The 19,247-nt window shown below is 35.9% G+C and overlaps 3 protein-coding genes and 1 long non-coding RNA gene across 5 annotated transcripts in view; 3 read left to right on the forward strand and 1 right to left on the reverse strand.

Annotated features, from left to right (window-relative positions):
* LOC108746879 (kinesin-like protein KIF12) overlaps window positions 1–6,067 on the forward strand; it is a 16,411-nt gene extending 10,344 nt beyond the window's left edge. Inside the window, exons 8-16 of the mRNA XM_018483939.1 lie at window positions 111–205; window positions 561–702; window positions 1,376–1,494; window positions 1,836–1,940; window positions 2,009–2,138; window positions 2,614–2,839; window positions 3,258–3,405; window positions 4,030–4,241; window positions 5,294–6,067. Coding sequence (XP_018339441.1) covers window positions 111–205; window positions 561–702; window positions 1,376–1,494; window positions 1,836–1,940; window positions 2,009–2,138; window positions 2,614–2,839; window positions 3,258–3,405; window positions 4,030–4,241; window positions 5,294–5,741 — 1,625 coding nt within the window. The 3' untranslated portion in view covers window positions 5,742–6,067. The remainder of the gene's footprint in view (window positions 1–110; window positions 206–560; window positions 703–1,375; window positions 1,495–1,835; window positions 1,941–2,008; window positions 2,139–2,613; window positions 2,840–3,257; window positions 3,406–4,029; window positions 4,242–5,293) is intronic.
* Window positions 1–6,507, reverse strand: part of LOC108746880 — a 7,268-nt gene extending 761 nt beyond the window's left edge. Inside the window, exons 1-2 of the long non-coding RNA XR_001939202.1 lie at window positions 6,216–6,507; window positions 3,341–3,422 (exon numbers count right to left, since the gene is read on the reverse strand). This is a non-coding gene — a long non-coding RNA (uncharacterized LOC108746880). The remainder of the gene's footprint in view (window positions 1–3,340; window positions 3,423–6,215) is intronic.
* A 1,011-nt stretch (window positions 6,508–7,518) lies between these two features.
* On the forward strand, window positions 7,519–14,314 carry LOC108746900 (ubiquitin-like modifier-activating enzyme 1). Of its 2 annotated transcripts, XM_018483987.1 has the most exons (6): window positions 7,519–8,068; window positions 8,115–8,657; window positions 10,061–10,535; window positions 11,087–11,594; window positions 11,787–12,860; window positions 13,117–14,314. In XM_018483987.1, exons 2-6 carry the CDS (start codon window positions 8,228–8,230, stop codon window positions 13,840–13,842), a joined length of 3,213 nt encoding a protein of 1,070 aa, XP_018339489.1. In that variant the 5' UTR covers window positions 7,519–8,068; window positions 8,115–8,227; the 3' UTR covers window positions 13,843–14,314. The 2 variants fall into 2 exon arrangements, with proteins under 2 accessions (XP_018339489.1, XP_018339488.1); XM_018483986.1 differs by having other exon boundaries at window positions 7,519–8,657.
* A 1,733-nt stretch (window positions 14,315–16,047) lies between these two features.
* LOC108746901 (transmembrane protein 165) lies at window positions 16,048–18,604 on the forward strand. The gene is made up of 6 exons (XM_018483988.1): window positions 16,048–16,293; window positions 16,663–16,864; window positions 17,110–17,285; window positions 17,563–17,745; window positions 17,829–17,934; window positions 18,005–18,604. Exons 1-6 carry the CDS (start codon window positions 16,153–16,155, stop codon window positions 18,079–18,081), a joined length of 885 nt encoding a protein of 294 aa, XP_018339490.1. The 5' UTR covers window positions 16,048–16,152; the 3' UTR covers window positions 18,082–18,604.
* Window positions 18,605–19,247: the final 643 nt, after the last annotated feature.

Genomic DNA, 19,247 nt, shown 5'->3' on the forward strand with positions numbered 1-19,247 from the left:
ATTCCATTATGCAAAGACTTCGTTATTCTTATTCAGAAATTGGAAATCAATTGGAAATTGTGAAGTGTTGATTATAATAATGTTGTTTATAATAATCGTTATTTTCATAGGAATGAGAAATAGATCGATCGGTACGCACAATATGAATGAATATTCCAGCAGAAGCCATTCGATTTTGACTGTAAATATAACTTCTGAGCAAGCAGTAAGTGAATATGATATTTCGAGATATTTATTCATATTTCCCTTGAGACGAAGATGAAAATACACTCAAAGATAAGCGTTGGAAACATCAGAATAACATATCGGTATTTCTGCCGCTTATTAGCTGCTAATAAAGGTTCAATTTATTTTATCGCTATTTTGCGCTGTGTAATCATTTGCTTACATTAAAAATTAATAAACAATAAATATACGAATAACCAGCATTCATCTTTTAACAAGACAAAATTGATTTTCTCCATCACCGGCCAATTTATTTTATACCGTCATTTCTTTCCGCGAGAATCGAATTAATTATTTATAACGAGAGCTAATATAAGTATCTCTCGCGTCAATAGATGGAGAATGGTGTATTTATCTCGAAACAAGGCAAAATTAATTTCGTGGATCTTGCTGGAAGCGAAATGACGAAGAAAACCCAAAGCGAGGGCAAGACCTTGGAAGAGGCGAACAATATTAACAAAAGTCTCATGGTATTAGGTGAGTCTTAATTAATTATAGCTGTGTGTAGAAAAAATTATTGTTCCAGAAATATTTTTCGATATCCGAATTAAAAGAACGGCAATTTTTTCTATATAACTCGACAATTAAAATAAAACTTATTCATGTTACAACCGATACTATAGGCTTGTTTTTTGTTGCTGCACTGGACTGCATTAAAACTTTCCATTTCGCTTTCATCAAATATATTATATATATCTATTTCATTTTACAAGTGTATATTTAGTTCAGTCACAAAGAAGCCCTAATGTAAACTATAATAAATGAAATTGCGTCACACTTGACTATCATTTTACTATAAATAGCGATAATAATTCATTTATCAGAAAATTAGATTAGATCTTGACTTTGAAATTGCAGTGCGTTTATTATTTAGAATAGTTGAAGTAATCGATAGCTAGACTATTAAATTACTGACATGTGAAAAGACGTGCCTTCCATATATGGAAAATAATCGATAAACTTTCGCGATAACGGTCGTGAAACAAAATAATAAGAAGTTTTTCGCAAAAAGTCTTCCCGGGTAGTACATTTCATAAAATCATCCGAGAAAAGCACGATACTTTTTATTTATAATTTCACCAGGTTTCTAACTTTTTAAATTTGAATTTCTGTCGTAGAAGGATAAATGTCACTTATACATTTTTCACAGGATACTGCATTGCTTCTTTGAGTGATGGAAAACGAAAAAGTGGTCATATTCCTTATCGGGACAGTAAATTGACAAAACTTTTGGCCGACAGTCTTGCTGGAAATGGCGTCACGTTAATGGTGAGTTGATAAGTGAATTTTCGTAGCAAATTGATTCGCGATTGATAACGATGTTTCCACAAAAACTTTATCAGTTATTTACTTTATTGTTTACGCGATGAATGTTCTAATGATCTCTATTCCACCGAGTTTAGAGTTGAGTCAAAGTGCAAGAACTGACTAACTACAGTCGGGCATTCCTCTATCGACTGTAAGAGGAGAATACTTGACTATGACTAGTCAATTCCCACACTCCCCGATCCAACTCTAGCCCTCGGGGAAAACTTAGTCATAGATGTAAATTCCAATTCACTCAGTTTTTGCAATTGTAACTTTAATAATATCGGTAATTACATATTTAGTTTGCCTGCGTTTCACCGGCTCGTTCGAATGCCAATGAAACATTAAACACCTTGAGATACGCCGCGAGAGCCAAGAAGATCTCCACGAAGCCTATTATAGTGATGGTAAGATTATTTGCTTCGAGTGGATTTTAGAAGAGATTTTTAAATGCCTCACACTCATTTTTTTACAGGATCCACGTGAAGCTCTTATTCTTAGTTTGAAGCGTGAAGTGGGGGCTCTTCAGACCGAAAACGACCATTTAAGGATGACTCTTCATCTCAGTAACGAAGCTCAAAATATGCACCGCAGCGAATCGAAAAGTATTATTAGCATACAATTAGCTTGTTATTCATTTCTTATCGATAATATCACGATTGTAATAGACATAATCTATATGTCACGATAAATGCAAGAAATAATTCAAACTATTGGCATAATTTTAAAATAAGAGTAAAAAAAATTAGTGTAGGAATTTGTTTTGCTAATTGTTGAATCTTCTACGTATATCAACTTTCTAAAAAAAATCCTAATCACTAATAAAAAATAAAGAATTAATGATTCAATAAATTCAATAAATAACGGAACAATATACACAAAAATAATATTTTTTAATAATCTCAATTATTAAAAAATATTATTTTTGTTACATTTTGTTATATTTTAGTTAAAATAATAGTGATAAATCGATTAAATCAATTGCTACTTTCAAAAGTTAAGATTTGATTTTGCAGAATAATAACTTGTTGACAATTCCTATATTTCTTTCTTTCTATTATCCTCATCGATCGTTTGCAGGCGAAAGACTGATACCCGTGACACCGCCACCGGTGGATCTCGAGAAATTAACCGAGATGGAGAGTTCGGAACTGAGCCAATTGATCCAAGCATACATCACCGAGAACGAGGCACTACGACGAGAGAATGCGGAGCTTTATGCCACGCGGGACCAAGTGATACGGGATCAGGAACTCGTTTGTCGGGAAAACGAGAGGCTGCTCAAGAAACTTGAGGACGTAAACTTGTAAGTCAGCTGAATGATATTTCCAATGCGAGCGTTCAAAGATAAATATTCGAAACATATATGTTATTATTAGTGCTTGCAGACAAATAATTCGAAACGCGTACCTATTTTTGTATATTATTTTTGTTGGCCTTTCGTGTCATATTTATATTTGAATCGAATCTTTTAAAAATATTCTGTATAACTTCATAAATATGCTTTTTTCATAATATCGAAAGATTTATATTTCAAGAAATTTAAGAGAGCTATCTTGCGTATTTCATGTAAAAAATATTTTATGAAATTAAGATAGTTCTGTTTAAATTTTCTCTACTTAAATTCATAATAATGCGATTTGGCTGTCCCAGTTCTTTTTTCTTAGACTTAATGTTTTGCATTTAGCGAATCTGTATAATAGATATTTTATGATATCTTACAGAGTTTGTTGCCGATCACCCATAATACCAGCGAGACCTTCGTATTCAGCGGAATTATTTTTAAATGAAAACAACGAAGACGTACCTGGTGCGACTAATGTTTGGACGAATCCGAATGTTGCTCCCAGTCCGGTGTATTCCTTTTCAAAGGTACGATCGAAGTCCACCTAAAACGATAAATTGTATTTGATGAAGGAATTAAGTCACACTAATTGTAAGAGAAAAATTTTTGATTTGTGTAAAAAACAATTTTGTATCTAAAAATTTAGATAAATCTAAAAATATTTTTGTCAAATCATCAATAATTATACAGGAAACTTAAACATGATGAGCAATGCTGCAAAAGTTTTAACATTCTAGCAAGTAGTTAGTTTTTAAACATATAATTATTTTAATAGATAAATAAAATTACTTTTAAATTTGTATTTAGCTTAATTTTTAGATTTTGTTTCAGCAAAACCGTTCTGTCCATAAGATTATAATTACATGGTACTACAGTTATGATTATTATAGTTATTATTTAAATATAATTATTATTACCTACTATTATAGTATCTATAATTATGGTATACAGTTATAAATATAAACATTTTTTTTAAATATATTTATTATAAAATAATGTATGAGACTAGAGGAGAGAGAGAAAGAGAGTTCTCGTTAGATTAAAAGTTTATTAGATATCATTGTGTTTCAAAAGAAATTTAAGACTTCACTTCATGCTATAAATACACCATACATAATATTTTCAATTTTACTATATATATCTTCTCTTAGCATACTCTTGGTAGCGGATTGTACATATCAGCCGGCAATATGCCAGAGAAGGTATTGAAGGAGCTCGATAAGCGCAGAATTGTTGGCAGTTACAATAACATTGCGGAAGCCTACAAGGACAAGAACAGTCACCGTCGACACAATTCATGGGACAACAGTAATCGGTCTATGATCAGCCCGGAACAAAGAATCTCGCCGATTGATATAAATCAGTAAGTGGCTTGTTCTTAATGCTATTTAATTCATTGATTACTCTAACGAGTAAGTTTTTGAATATATAACGCCTTACTTATATCATTATATTATTACAATAATTTAATAATTACTTCTTACATAATTATTTTGTTATAGTATTATAGCATTATCCTTTTTTTGCAAAAAATTTGCGTAACTATTTATCTTTCTCTGATTTTATTGTTATATTATATTTTTATATATCGTTATATTATAGTTTATTTCAAAATTATATACATATATATATAATTTATTTCTTTTTTAACTTTACTAGAAATATTTTCTAGAGATATATTTCTTGTGTGACTGAGTGAATGTAAATGTACATCAAGCTTGTAATAAGAAGCTTACATTGAATGATCGTATCGAATTGCATCAAACGTGATACTTAGCAAACGTGAATCTCTATATCTACGATGAAAAATTTTGGAAATGTTTTTTCCGAAAGAAAGTTCCGTATCTAATTATTATTTTGAGATGCATTGACTGATACGGAATCTGAACTGTTTTAACTAAAAAAATGACAGAAAAAAATCTTCGTTTCTAATTGTAAGTAAAATATGTTTGTCGTTGTTTTTGTTCGGCTTTTATATTAAACACACAAAGTATGTTTTGCAGATTTTTACAAAATATTTACACGATTCTGGAATTTAAAACATTATGTAATTAATCTCGAAGAAATTCTGAATCCGATTATACATATATAATGTAAGCTATTTTACATTTCGATCTTAATCTGAGATAAGAGTTTTCTGAGTTTTATCTCGTTGAGAACATCCTGTTCCAAGCAACACAATTTAAAATTGGGATAATAAAATCTTTTAGACAGTTCTCGCAAAGATTCTTTATTCAAATTTGAGAAACTTTAAAGAAGCCTTTAAGACATCTTTTAAGACATCTCATGTCCTGATTTTGAATTTTGTGTTGTCTGGACATCGTTCTCTGAGATATCATGTTTGACGCTTGCCACCCGTACGCCCCAAACCCGGACAAAGCCAGCTAAACTAACCAAAGGCACACGCGGTGACAGTCAAGGTCAAAGGACGACCTTGCGACGCACCTCGACGGTCCCTGAAGAGAGTAAGCCTCCACCGTCGAGGTCGAGGTCGAACGAATTGCCTGCTGCGCACAGCATCACCACCACAACCACCACCTCTACCGCTGCGACCACCACCAATGTCGCTACCGAGATACATGCCGAGCAATCTAACGGATCGCCTGATTCAATCCTAAGCGGCTCTCTCGAGGAGGGCGGCAATTCCGCCCCCGACTCCGCGGACTCGGTCGCTCCCACCGTCCCTTTCCCGCCGATATCACACTCGCCCTCATCCTTTGCGATGTCGGAATCGGAACCGCGGAACCGCAGCAAGTCGCGAGCCAGTACAGGGAAGGACAGGAGGAACGCCGAGGGAAGAATCCAGGACGAGCACCGGGCGTTCGGCAGTCCAGTCCCCGTCGACGATGACGATCGATTTTGAGAATCTTTCGACGAGGAGACGAGATCCCGACGGTGGTGCTGCTTCATCTTGAGGGAATGCTACATGCAAAAAGAAAAGAAAGACAGCCTTGCTCTTTTTTGTTGTGAGAAACATCGAGTGACCGAGTGACGTTTATTTACACACCAATCATATACGATTACTCATAATTGTAACTGTAAAATACACTTCTACACACACAGATAAAGTCTTTCTGTTAGTTTGTAAATCGTCTCCGTCGAAGATTTCTAAAGAAAAAAAAACCTGATGGGAGTTGTACAGAATAAAATATAGATCAAGTAAAATTGTGTAAAAGGATTGACGAATTAAAGCGGATTGAAAGAAAGTTTTTGCGTACATATAGATCCGTGCGTCCTTTTCCCTTATGTCTTCTCTCAGAATCCGTAGATTTCTTTAACAATTTTAGATATCTGTATTTTAAATGAACATTTAAGATAGATGTAATATTTACGATACCTGTATTTTTAATTGACATAGTTATATTTCCTTTATTCAGAGCTCGAAATCCTTCAACATAGCGAATGCGCGTTGCAGTGCAAAAAAATGGCGCGTTAATCGTTTTTTCACGAACCGTCAATTCTTATTCGATAATAAGAATCGTTCCTCGCGAACTCTTATATTATAGAAATATATCCGGAATCGTCATTTTGCTGCTTTATTGCCGTTCCTAAGATTCATGATTGACGAACATTTGGCGACTGATTGCGAGAATGCGAAGCCCACGCGTGATGTAAGACCGCATGTTTCGTTTTCCTTCGCAAACACTTTTAAACTGTTCCAGCTCGCAATTGGTACATTCAGAACACGTCATTGTGAGAAACGCGCTCCGATTGGCCGCGCACTTCTCGAGCATCTCGATCCCTCGCTGCGCCACGACGCGCGTCACGTGACGCGTCATCGCGAACTCGCGCTGTAATTGGCTCTCGCGCGCCGCCAACATAACGCGCGAACGACGCGGATTTCGAAATCCCTTACACATCAAATTTGTTCATTTCTACCAATATAGACTGATTTTAATCTCGGTTTATCTTACTTTTTATTTTTTTCAGAATTAGAAAAGATAAACAGTAAATTAAACTAAGATTAAAGTTATTTAAACTAATAGAAATAGACATTAGAGCGGCTTCAATCAAACTCCAATTAATTTAATCAACAGTATTTTATTAAGTAATACGGACAAAATTATCAACTTAGTTAGATTTAATGTATCCAAAAAATATTAAAAAGAATAAACTGTATATTAGAGGATTTATCTTAAGCAATTTTACTGGTCAAATTAAGTTAATTGAAGTTTGATCAAAGTCGTCTTTATTCTCCCATCTCAAAGTAAAAACTTACATTTATATTTTAGCAAAAAAAAAGAAAGAGTTAAAATCAATACATCGCGAGATCGTTCACTCAAGTGAATACGAAGACTTTCTTTCATCAAGACGTACGTAATCTCGATTCGGATAAGACCAATCATTCTTACATGCTTAGAAAAGACAGTGACTGTACTTGCATTTTTAAAATTTGTCTTTCTCGTTACTTACAATCGGTTTCTCAAATTTAATTCGAGAGTATATACTTGGAGTAAAATTAAAGAAATTCAAATGTCGAATTTAATAAACAAAAATCACAAAATACACGGATGATATACATCATAAATGAATTGAATTAAATCATCGATGCGCGCGCGCCGATTCTAGAATTCTCTTTATTCGTGGAGCGTCCAATCGGAGTCGATCGCGGCACAAGCGACAACTTCAGACGACAGCGAGCGAATCGACGAATCCGTGTAGCAACAGCGAATAGAGAGTGCGCGAGGGGGTTGGGCGAGGAACGCGGTGGAACGCGGCGGCAGCGGGTAGGTAGGCGGCAGCGTCGGTCATCGGTAAGATCAGGCGGAACGGTGTGTGTGAACGCGGTTCGAGGCTTTCGCGTCAGTCGACGTCAGTCGACATTCTCAGCCAAGGGACAAAGGCATTGGCGGTGGTCTACGAACGAACGCGAAGTTGGAGACAGTCACAGACCCCGGGATAGGCACGAGGGTCGAAGGGTATTCACGAGTTTGCAAAACTGCAGCGCGGCAGTGGCGGTCGAACAGGAGCAAGGAAGTGGAGTGGAGAGAAGAGGCGGAGAGTGGTGGGGGCGACGTGTGCGACGGCACTGATGATAGCAGTGTGAGGTTGGTCGTGCGCGTCTGTAGCTAGGTACCTGTCTAACGTGCTGGTGTCGTCGCCGAGGTGCATTCGAGATTCGGCGAGCCGTGTGTGCGGCGCGGGTGGCAATCGCGAAGTCGAAAGTAGCGTGAGAAGAGAGAGAGAGAGGTAGAGTGAGGGAGCGAAAAGAGGGAAGGGTGAGAGAAAGAGAGAGACAGAGAGAGAGAGAGAAAGAGAAAGAGAGGGAAAGAGTGAAGGCACAATCAGGGGAAATAATCGACGGCACATAATCCGACGTCCCCGTGAACACGTCCGTCAAGTCCTCCGATGTCTAGTGCTGAGGTGGCGGACAGCTCCGTTGATCCCCCAGCCAAGAAGCGACGCGTTGGTGCTGCCAGCACGACGGGAGGAGCCGACGACGAGCTGACGACGACGAACGTGGCAGAGATGGACGTAGATATGGCGAAGAATGGCTCCACGAGCTCCAGCAGCGGCAGCGGCAGTGGCAGTACCACCGGCCGGGCGCCCGCTGAAATCGACGAGGGTTTATACTCCAGACAGCTCTATGTCCTTGGACACGACGCCATGCGCCGCATGGCGTCCTCGGACGTGCTCATCTCCGGCCTCGGTGGACTCGGCGTCGAGATCGCTAAGAACGTCATCCTCGGCGGTGTCAAATCCGTCACGCTTCACGATCATGCCGTGTGCAAATTGGCCGATCTAGGCTCGCAGTTTTATCTTACCGAAGCAGACGTAGGTGAGGAAACGTACGCGCGCCGAACAACGCCGGTCGGAAACATGTGAGACGCGCCAAAGGTCAAGAAAAGCGCGCGCGTTTTTTTTATTTATATAAGCAGTGAAAAACACAGATTAAAATTAAAAGACATAACCAGGAAAATACAGATTTAAATTCAAGGGCATAACATAACACATGTTATTTTGCCTAATTTTTTGGACAGTTTATGTAAATTGTGGAACTTATTCTTGTACTGCACTAGACTGCATTAGAATTTGCTTTCTCACTTTAACCAAATAACAAAATATATGTATATTTATTTTATTTTAAGTTTTAAAAGTGTATACTAGTTCAGCTGTAGAAAAACCTTGGAAAAACAAGAAGTCTACTGAAAAGAAAAAATATAGTACTATGTTTTAAAAGGAGTAGATACGTATAAAAATATATAGTGTTTTCTCTATGAAACTAGAAGTTTTCTGTTTTCTGTAGCTGAATTAATGTACACTTTTGGAACTTAAAATGAAATATATATATTTGATATTTTTTTTTTTTTTTTGGTGAGAGCGAGGAACAAAGTTCTCTAGTACAGGAATAAAAAAAAATAGACATTTGTTTTAATTGCACTTTACTTTTTTTACGTTAAAAATGAAATTTGATAAAAAAAATGAACGAATTAAAAATTAATAGGTTTTATATGTTTGCAGGAAAAAAGAAAAAAATATTGGAGTTTTTTTTATTTATCACAAATTCGGTTTTAGTTCTTCGCGATAAATAACTTGCGCAATTCGAATCTATACAATGATAAGATTTAAATTGAGATATGGCACAGCTGTTGCTATTGTCAAGCAAATTATAATTCTGTTGCACCATACGATTACATTGTTACTACTTTTCTTATGCATTAAAAATGATATAAAAAATATAAACTATGCTATTAGTCATCATGCAAGTCATCATGAATAGGTCTTGCAGAATATTGCTTAAGCAACTTAAATACTATACTCTTTGTTCTAAAGCTATGTTGAATTCTAAAATACCATTAGAATGTAGAGAAAGAGTTTTTGGACGTTATATTATTAAATACATGAAATTAAATCAATATTATAAGTATAATATTGATATATGTATATATTTAATTAATTTACATAATTAGAACTAATTTTTCTAAAATTTTTCTTTACATTATTATAATCTATGCATAGATGTAAAACAATTTTTATAACAAAAAATATTGAATTATAATTAAAAAGTATTTTTTACTAACTACCTAAATTTATCTTTTATAAGATGTTGGCATATCGAAATTAATAAGGCTACTATTGTAGCTTTGTAATTATTTTAATTTAACAATTAATAATAGTGCATATAATATTGTAGAATTAATACTTTTAAATTGAATCTTTAAATAAAAATTTGTTCAATAGGTAAGAATCGTGCGGCAGCGTGTTGTCAACGCCTGTCAGAGCTGAACAATTACGTGCCTACTCGTCACTACTCTGGTCCGCTGAACGAGGCGTACATCCAACAGTTCAAGGTTGTGGTGTTGACGGAAACACCACTAGCCGAGCAGCTACGCATCTCGCAGATTACTCGCGCCAACGACATTGCCCTAATACTTGCCGATACCCGTGGCCTCTTCTCGCAGGTATTCTGCGATTTCGGTGAGACATTTACAGTGGTGGACACAAATGGCGAATCGCCGGTGAGTGCGATGGTCGCCAGCATCTCCCGCGATAGTGAAGGCGTTGTCACGTGCCTGGATGATACTCGCCATGGTATGGAAGATGGTGACTATGTGACTTTCTCCGAAGTGCAAGGCATGACCGAATTAAATGGGTGTGAGCCGATTAAGATCAAAGTGCTGGGACCATACACTTTCAGCATTGGCGATACTTCCAGGTGAAGCATACAGGCATCTTATAAGTATTTTCCTAGGACTTAAAAAGATCTCACATTAATTATGCAGAAAATGGAGTTCTGGTGAAATAATAAGTTTTTACATATAATGTAGATATATATATAATGTAACGAACAAAAGATGCTATAGACACAAGGTTTAATAATGGATAGTGTTTGAACTATATTGTATCGAAGGTACTTTATGAGTACAATTTTACACTTTTGATACATAGCAAGAATTATTCATTATTAAGTGTCTATGGCATCTTTTGTTTAATTTATACATTATAAATTATATTATATGTGTGAAAACTACTTCTGATTACTACTACTGAGATTATGTGTGAAAACTTATTTCATCAATTTTCTATATAATTAGTGCGAGGAATATATATAGACCTTAATTAGTTAATTTTTACACTGTTTAATAATTCTCCATTATTTTTATCAAAAGAATTAATATTATAATATACCTAATTAGTATAAGAATATATATGTATTTTGATGAGACCTATTCGATTAATCTAATCAAACAAATTAAATATCTCCAGATTCACTGAGTACATGCGCAGTGGTATTGTGACGCAGGTGAAGATGCCAAAAACTTTGCACTTTACGCCATTACAAACTGCTCTAAAGAAACCCGAGTTCCTCGTCACGGACTTTGGCAAATTTGATTATCCGGAACAGTTACATCTGGCCTTCCTGGCACTACATCAATACATGGCTGATAGAGGCACATTGCCGCGACCATGGAACCAGTCAGATGCTGACGAGTTTATTGCCATCGCTGAACAAAGCAAAGCCAGCTATGGCTTTGATACCGAAATTAATGGCGAATTGTTACGCACGTTTGCTAAGGTGTCTGCTGGCGATTTGAACCCCATGAATGCTACGATCGGTGGTATTGTTGCCCAAGAGGTGATGAAAGCCTGCTCCGGCAAATTTCACCCCATCTATCAATGGATGTACTTCGACGCCATCGAATGTCTGCCCGTTGATCATTCAGAGCTTACCGAGGAAGATTGCTGTCCCACGGGATCCCGTTATGATTCTCAGGTACAATATATTGATCAATAATTGATTGAAATTTTCTCTTCTCAAAAAAATTTTGGAAAATTTGAAAAAAATTAGATAGTACTGTTTATTTGTAATAATATAATTCGATAATCACACTTTTTAAATTTGTAAATAAAAGTTTAAAATAATTTCATTGCTCATATATAATCATTAATTAAATTTTTCATTCAGGTGGCTGTTTTCGGCAAGAAATTCCAGTCCAAGATCGGCAGCTTGAAATACTTTGTGGTCGGTGCTGGCGCAATCGGTTGTGAATTATTGAAGAACTTTGCGATGATCGGCGTTGGTGCGGAAAATGGTTGTGTCACGGTAACAGACATGGATTTGATCGAGAAGTCCAACTTAAATCGGCAGTTTCTATTCAGGCCATCTGACGTACAACAATCTAAGTCGGCGACTGCGGCCAGGGTAATCAAAGGCATGAATCCCAATATGAATGTAGTCGCACACGAGAATCGGGTATGCCCGGAAACAGAGAAAATCTACAACGACGATTTCTTCGAAGTGCTGGATGGCGTGGCAAATGCACTCGATAACGTGAGTGCCCGTATTTATATGGATCGTCGTTGCGTATATTACCATAAACCCCTATTGGAATCTGGTACGCTCGGCACTAAGGGCAATACTCAAGTAGTAGTGCCATTCCTCACTGAATCATACAGTTCGTCGCAGGACCCACCTGAAAAGAGCATTCCTATTTGTACGCTCAAGAACTTCCCTAATGCCATCGAACATACTCTGCAATGGGCTCGCGACAACTTTGAAGGCCTGTTCCGTCAGTCGGCGGAAAATGCAGCGCAGTACATTTCCGATTCGCAGTTTGTCGATCGGACGCTCAAGCTGCCTGGAGTGCAACCTCTTGAAGTGTTGGAATCCGTTAAAACTGCATTGATTGACGAGAGACCGTCCACCTTCACAGATTGCGTGGCATGGGCTCGTTGTCATTGGCAGGAGCAATACAGCAATCAAATCCGCCAGCTATTATTCAACTTTCCACCGGATCAGGTGACTTCGAGTGGTCAGCCTTTCTGGTCTGGCCCGAAACGGTGTCCGGAACCATTAATTTTTGATATCAATGACGTTTTGCACATGGATTACATCGTTGCCGCTGCTAATCTCAAGGCCAAAGTATACGGATTATCCACAACCCGTGATAGGGAAATAATCGCCAGGTATCTTGACTCAGTTAAGATACCAGATTTCACACCCAAATCCGGTGTGAAGATAGCCGAAACGGATTCACAGGTAAGAAATAAATTAATAAATGCTTTAAACCATCGGTGGAAATTTTAAATTGAGTTATTTAAAATCAGAAATTGGAAATCATAGAATTATAAAAGATTAACGATAATAAAGTCTAAAAGTAGATCCTAAAAAGATCTTAAATGTCTCTCATAAAGATATTTATATTAAAAATATTCCCAATAAAAAATTTGGAACTATTATAATTTTGCAATATCAAGAGACAGAAAATTAAATAAGAGATCGGCTATGTTTTCAGGTGCAAGTGTCTAACGGCAGCGGTAATATCGATCACGAACGATTGTCACAGCTGCAGGAAGAGTTGCCGAAGGTGGAGGATTTGAATGGCCTGGCGATTTACCCGCAGGAATTCGAAAAAGACGACGATACCAACTTCCACATAGACTTCATTGTCGCGGCGTCAAACTTGCGTGCTACCAATTACAAAATCTCACCGGCGGATCGGCACAAGAGCAAATTGATTGCCGGTAAAATCATCCCGGCGATCGCCACTACCACCTCAGTGGTAGCCGGTCTTGTCTGTCTGGAACTTTACAAGTTGACCCGCGGCGTGCGCGACTTGTCGTTATACAAGAACGGCTTCGTGAACCTGGCGCTGCCGTTCTTTGGTTTTAGCGAGCCGATCGCCGCTCCCAAGCTCAAATACTATGACATCGAGTGGACATTGTGGGATCGTTTCGAAGTAAAGGGCGAGTTGACATTGAAGGAGTTCCTCGACTACTTTAAAGAACGTCACAATCTGGAAGTGACAATGTTGTCGCAAGGCATCTGCATGTTATACTCGTTTTTCATGGCAAAGGCCAAATGTCAGGAGCGTATGGGCCTGCTCATGTCGGAGGTGGTGAAGAAGGTGTCGAAGAAGAAACTGGAACCACATGTGCGCGCTCTCGTGTTCGAGCTGTGCTGCAACGACGAAGATGGGAACGATGTCGAAGTTCCGTACGTTCGCTACACTCTACCCTGACTCGCCCGTGCGGCCCCCGATCGCGTCAGATGATGTCTACTTAACTAAGACACTTAGCCGTACATAGTGATTTCTACAAATTTCTATTTTACGACGATGTAATACATACAGGAGACATTACTGCTGCTGATTCTCGTCTATGAATGTTTGTGTGAGGCACTCTTTCTTTCTACATATATATAGAGATTTTTTGTCAGAGATTTTCATGCGTTACTACCGCCAGCGCTTAGTAGTAGTGATCTTGAGCAAGTGCGCGCAACAATGAGATCGGATTCTTCGTTTCATTTAGGGAATAAAATTCATGGACGAATTCTGTTTCCAGGTTTTCCCGATCGCTACGAATCTTGCCGGATTATGATATCAGAAGCGACAAAATCGTACAGATTGTATACTTCACTATTTGAATTGTCATATCTTTGCTAAATATCTAATTTATTTAAATACAGAAATATCTAATTTATTTAATTTTTTACGAAACATTTTAGGATCAAATTCTTTTTTCTTTTTTTTTTTTTTTTTTATTGATAGACAATCTATAGTCGAAAGAATAATAATAAAACATTAATAAATTCTTTATGTATCATGGACTTATTATTTAAATTATATAAATTAATGGATTATGAATTCTAAAAAGTTACATCTATGTACGTCTATGCGTGTGCAAATTTTTCACACACTCTTCGAATTTATATTTTGACATGCGCGAAAATAGATCGCATTTCTTACTTCTCTGATGTCATAATCCAATATACACGATTGCAGCGACGAAGTCGCCGCGAAGTATTGCGTTCACTTTCTGGCTAAATTTAATTCTCGGTTTTTTTTTCTTGGCTGTACCTTATTTTAACCGGTTAGCTCGTGATGCGTTCCCCAACGTGACGTTACGATTCAATTGGAGAAAAGGAAGAAGAAAATTAGAAGCGAATGCCAAATTTCTACGAAGAGGAGAAGGGAGAGGAGGATCTTTGACTCTTTCGGCTCGTTCCACAAACGCATGTCGCACTGTTCCGTAGAATCTGATGTATAAATCAAACTGGAGAGATGAAACTCTTATTTTATCTCATGAGGTTCCTTAGATCGATGTATTATTAAACGTAGTTCCGTAGAGAAATATGTGAATAATCAGCCTCGAATTGTTGAAGGCAATACGTTCCGTTTCGTTCTCTTCTCTTCCTTTTTTCTTCTTTTTTTTTATTTTTCGCGCAAATGATTGTTTTAATAGAAACGAGGGAGCAACTGCGTGACTAGATCCTTGGATATACGTATTTCTTCATTTACTTTCTAACGTTCTCACAAAAGATTCGATACACATTAAGGATTTATCTAATCTATAAAATACGTTGTTTACACCTATTTTGCTTCGCAATGTCTTTCTCAAATAATGATAATGTAATAGTAATAGTAGTAGTAGTAGTACTAATAGTAAATAATAATAATAATAATAATGAATAAACTATTGGCTAAGGCTGGTTGTTGTTACGACGTATACACTGCATTTAAATTTATAAAAAGATAATCTTTGGAAGAAAGAGAATCTTATAAAAGAAGAGAAAAGAAGAAAATAATAAAAATTGCGTACACTTTAGACCAAGGGAGACAACAGATAAACAAACATAAAAGGAAAGATATTTTGTTAATTTTAGGATATAATGCGGATATTTATTATATATATATATATAAATATAAATCATTTCGTCGATAGACAAATAGATGTGTTTGGATTTCAAGAAATAATGAAATAACGAAAATAAAATGGGAAGTGTACGCCTCGTCGTGTTTTATACCATTCTATAGGCGAACCCATTATTTATCTCTAATCAATCCCAATAAGTTTGATTTTTTGCGATAAAAAGATTTGAAAAAATGGAAAAAGAATTTGCGGAATTGTTTTCTTTCAAATTGCCGATCTGTGGGAGGATTTTTGTGTTTGTTAGAATACATTCAAAATTATTTTAAAAAATTTTGTTGAAATTATCGATATTACACATCATCGCATTCTAAGCATAGATTTATAATTCTCTATTAATTTCTTTTTTTTTTTTAAATATTTTGTATCATTTTTCGTATCAATCTCCGTGAGAGAGTCCATGTGGATGGACCTTAATTAGTGCTGGCAGCGTGGCAGCCTTTCCGTTTCCGTCATCTGACGAACCGTTCTGACATAGGAAACCTAACCTCTTCTTTTCTTAACGGATCGCGAAGAAAAACAACATGGCGATCGCGATTTGATTTGGTACAAGGACGATTTTTTTTGGGAGGTTATCTCAAGCGCAACGCTTGTCACGCGCAAAGTCCTTTGAAGTTATATTGATGTTACGGAAGTATTGTACGATGGGAGCTAAACATTTAATTTATGCTTGCGCTCTAATTTTAACGTTTTGTCTCTCGGCTGTTGTTTGTGAGATTGAACCGCGTTATGATGAGAAAATTGAACTGTTCGCGACATCGACAGTAAGTATTCTAAGATAAGACTTCTCTCGGCGGTCCTTCAAGTTCTTACGATCGTTCATGATTCGTATACAAAGACTTTATTTACGAGAATTTCATCAAATCGGAAAAGATTCAAAGTAAATCCTTTAAATTTTTAATTCCAAAAGATATCCAGTTCTAAAATTTCGAAATGAATTTTCAAATTTTGAAGAAATTGAAAGGTTGAAAATTTTTAAAGCTCCCCAAGTTAAATCTTTAAATCCCTTAAAAATCCCCTAAAGCACTCTTCAAAATTGAATTTCATGTTACAAAGTTACAAACTTTACAAGCATTATTAAAAAGATGTTTTATATCTCTGTAAAGTCCTTTTAACATATAAAATATTTTTAGAAATTGCCGGAGTTCGTGTCCGAGAAGCCACAGACTGGAATGGGCTTCCTGCACGCCTTCGTAGCATCTTTGTCAGTCATCGTGGTATCTGAATTGGGAGACAAAACATTCTTCATCGCCGCTATTATGGCAATGAAGCATCCACGATTGACTGTATTCATTGGTGCAATAAGCGCTCTTGCATTGATGACCATTCTCTCAGGTATCACTATGATAGAATAATATCTAATCATTTCACAGATATTACTGATTGTACATGTAAAATACATTTTTTTCTTCATCTTGATTCCCTGAATATCTTTTAAATATCATTAATATAAGATCAACATTTTAGCTATAGTAATGCTATAATAGTTTATAATAATTTTAATTTACTGATATATATATCTGTTGCAAATGATAATCATAACATTCATTAACATGAAATATCTTTTATTGTACTTCCAGTGGTGTTCGGATATGCAGCCACAATAATTCCTCGTGCTTATACCTATTATATCTCCACTCTTCTGTTCGCTTTGTTCGGATTAAAAATGTTACGAGATGGATATTATATGTCACCGACAGAAGCACAAGAAGAGCTAGAAGAAGTTCAATCTGACTTGAGAAAAAGAGATGACGAGGTAAACTTACAAATTTTGCCAAATTTGTTTTTAAATCCATCAGATATAGCATAATATCTTACATGGCTCACAAGAATCTTATGTATGAAGAATGGAGAAACTATTTCATTTTATCATCCCTCTTTAAAAATATCTTTATTCAATTATAAAAAGAATTATAGAGATACTCTACTGAAAGAATTTATTTTTGGAATGTAATAAAAAAATTACAATACTTATCTAAATAGTGTCGTTTTTGCAGGAGATTAAATAATCTTTAAAATGTCATCGCTTTCAGTACGAAAAGGAGACAGCAAGTACTTTAGTTCAGGATCCAGAAACCGGAGTAATACGCAAAACCACTAAAAGCAGTGCACTCATGTTGCTCTCCAGGATATTCTTACAAGCATTCACCCTTACCTTTCTCGCGGAATGGGGTGATCGTTCTCAGTTAACGACCATTATCCTTGCAGCAAGAGAGGTACTTTATTGTAACGATTTTACTGCAACAGAGCATCTTTACATATATCAGCGTTTAATTATGATCATGCTCTCTATTTTCAGGATGTTTATGGAGTTGTTCTAGGTGGAATACTTGGTCATTCGTTTTGTACAGGTTTGGCAGTTATAGGAGGACGTATGATAGCTCAAAGAATATCAGTGAGAACAGGTAACAACATTAAGTTCACAATATTAAGAGTTTATTAGCAATGTCTAATATTTTCAATTTTTTTTTTTAGTGACTATTATTGGAGGCTTAGTGTTCATATTATTTGCCGTAACAGCGCTCTTCGTCAATCCCGTAGAAAACGTTTAAGGACAACTTTTCCTTAACTTCAAAAATGTTTACCAGTATTTCTTTATGAACGTTGTATATTGTGAGAGTATTGTAAGTTTGTACATAGTGATCTGTTCTACTGAGTTTTTGCAGAAAGTTAACCAATCGCTGAACAGTTTTAGCCAGCGAGAAAGAAACTTGTCTTCTTAATATATATTATACTTTGTTGTATCCGACGTACACGCTAGCACAATATGCCTCGACGTACTTTCCGTGAAATAATAGGTTTTTCGTGTTCTTATCTCCGCGATAGAAAGTACGCCGGAGAGTATTCTGCCAGCATACGTCAAGCGCAACACTTTGGGGAGACGTAACAAAATAAGCTTTTACGTAACTTTAGGCTTGCTTTTCAATATAGAAATCGATCATGTCAAAGATCTCTCAGCTTTAAAAATAACAATACGTAATTAAGAGCTCGGTCTTCTCCTATCTTGGCTTTTAGTAATCGATATTCGCAGCACCAATATATGTAAGTGCTTTGAAGTATCGATGAAGAACAAAATTTCTCTTACAGTTAAATAATCAAATCACGCAGATGTTTAATTCTTACATCTAATTTTTCATTGTCGATCATAAGAAAGAAATGCCTCATTACAAAGTTCCTCTCTGAGCTCCGTTCCACCAATACAAGATTAATTTTAGTTTAACTTTCTATTTATCTTTTTCTAATTCTTAGAATAATTTTAATTTTTAGAATTAGAAAAGAGAAATAGTAAGTTGAACCGAGATTAAAGTTAATCTTATATTGGAGGAACCTAAATTAAAAAATTATTTTTTTATTAAATTAATATTTTGCCAAAAAAGAAAATATTTTTTTGTACTAATAACATCGTAATGTTTTGAACTATTTTTTAATTTAAATGATATAATAATATAGCGAATTAGGTTGGACGCACTAGTGCGCATTAATTCATATAAAAGCAAAAGTTGTATACTGATTTAAAATACATAAAAAATTTATGTATAACATTCAATCGAATTGGCTAATAGTAATATTGATGTGACATTTATAACATAGAGATTTTTGTAATGCTACATTTTACCGAATTTGTGTACCTAATGTCTGCTTCTGTGCAGATTTTACATTAATACATTATTCATTATTATATACATTATCCAATTGTACTTCATATAAATAAGCTTAT

The sequence above is a fragment of the Trachymyrmex septentrionalis genome, unplaced genomic scaffold (genome assembly GCF_001594115.1).
Source record: "Trachymyrmex septentrionalis isolate Tsep2-gDNA-1 unplaced genomic scaffold, Tsep1.0 scaffold19, whole genome shotgun sequence".
Classification (NCBI taxonomy): Eukaryota; Metazoa; Arthropoda; class Insecta; order Hymenoptera; family Formicidae; genus Trachymyrmex; species Trachymyrmex septentrionalis.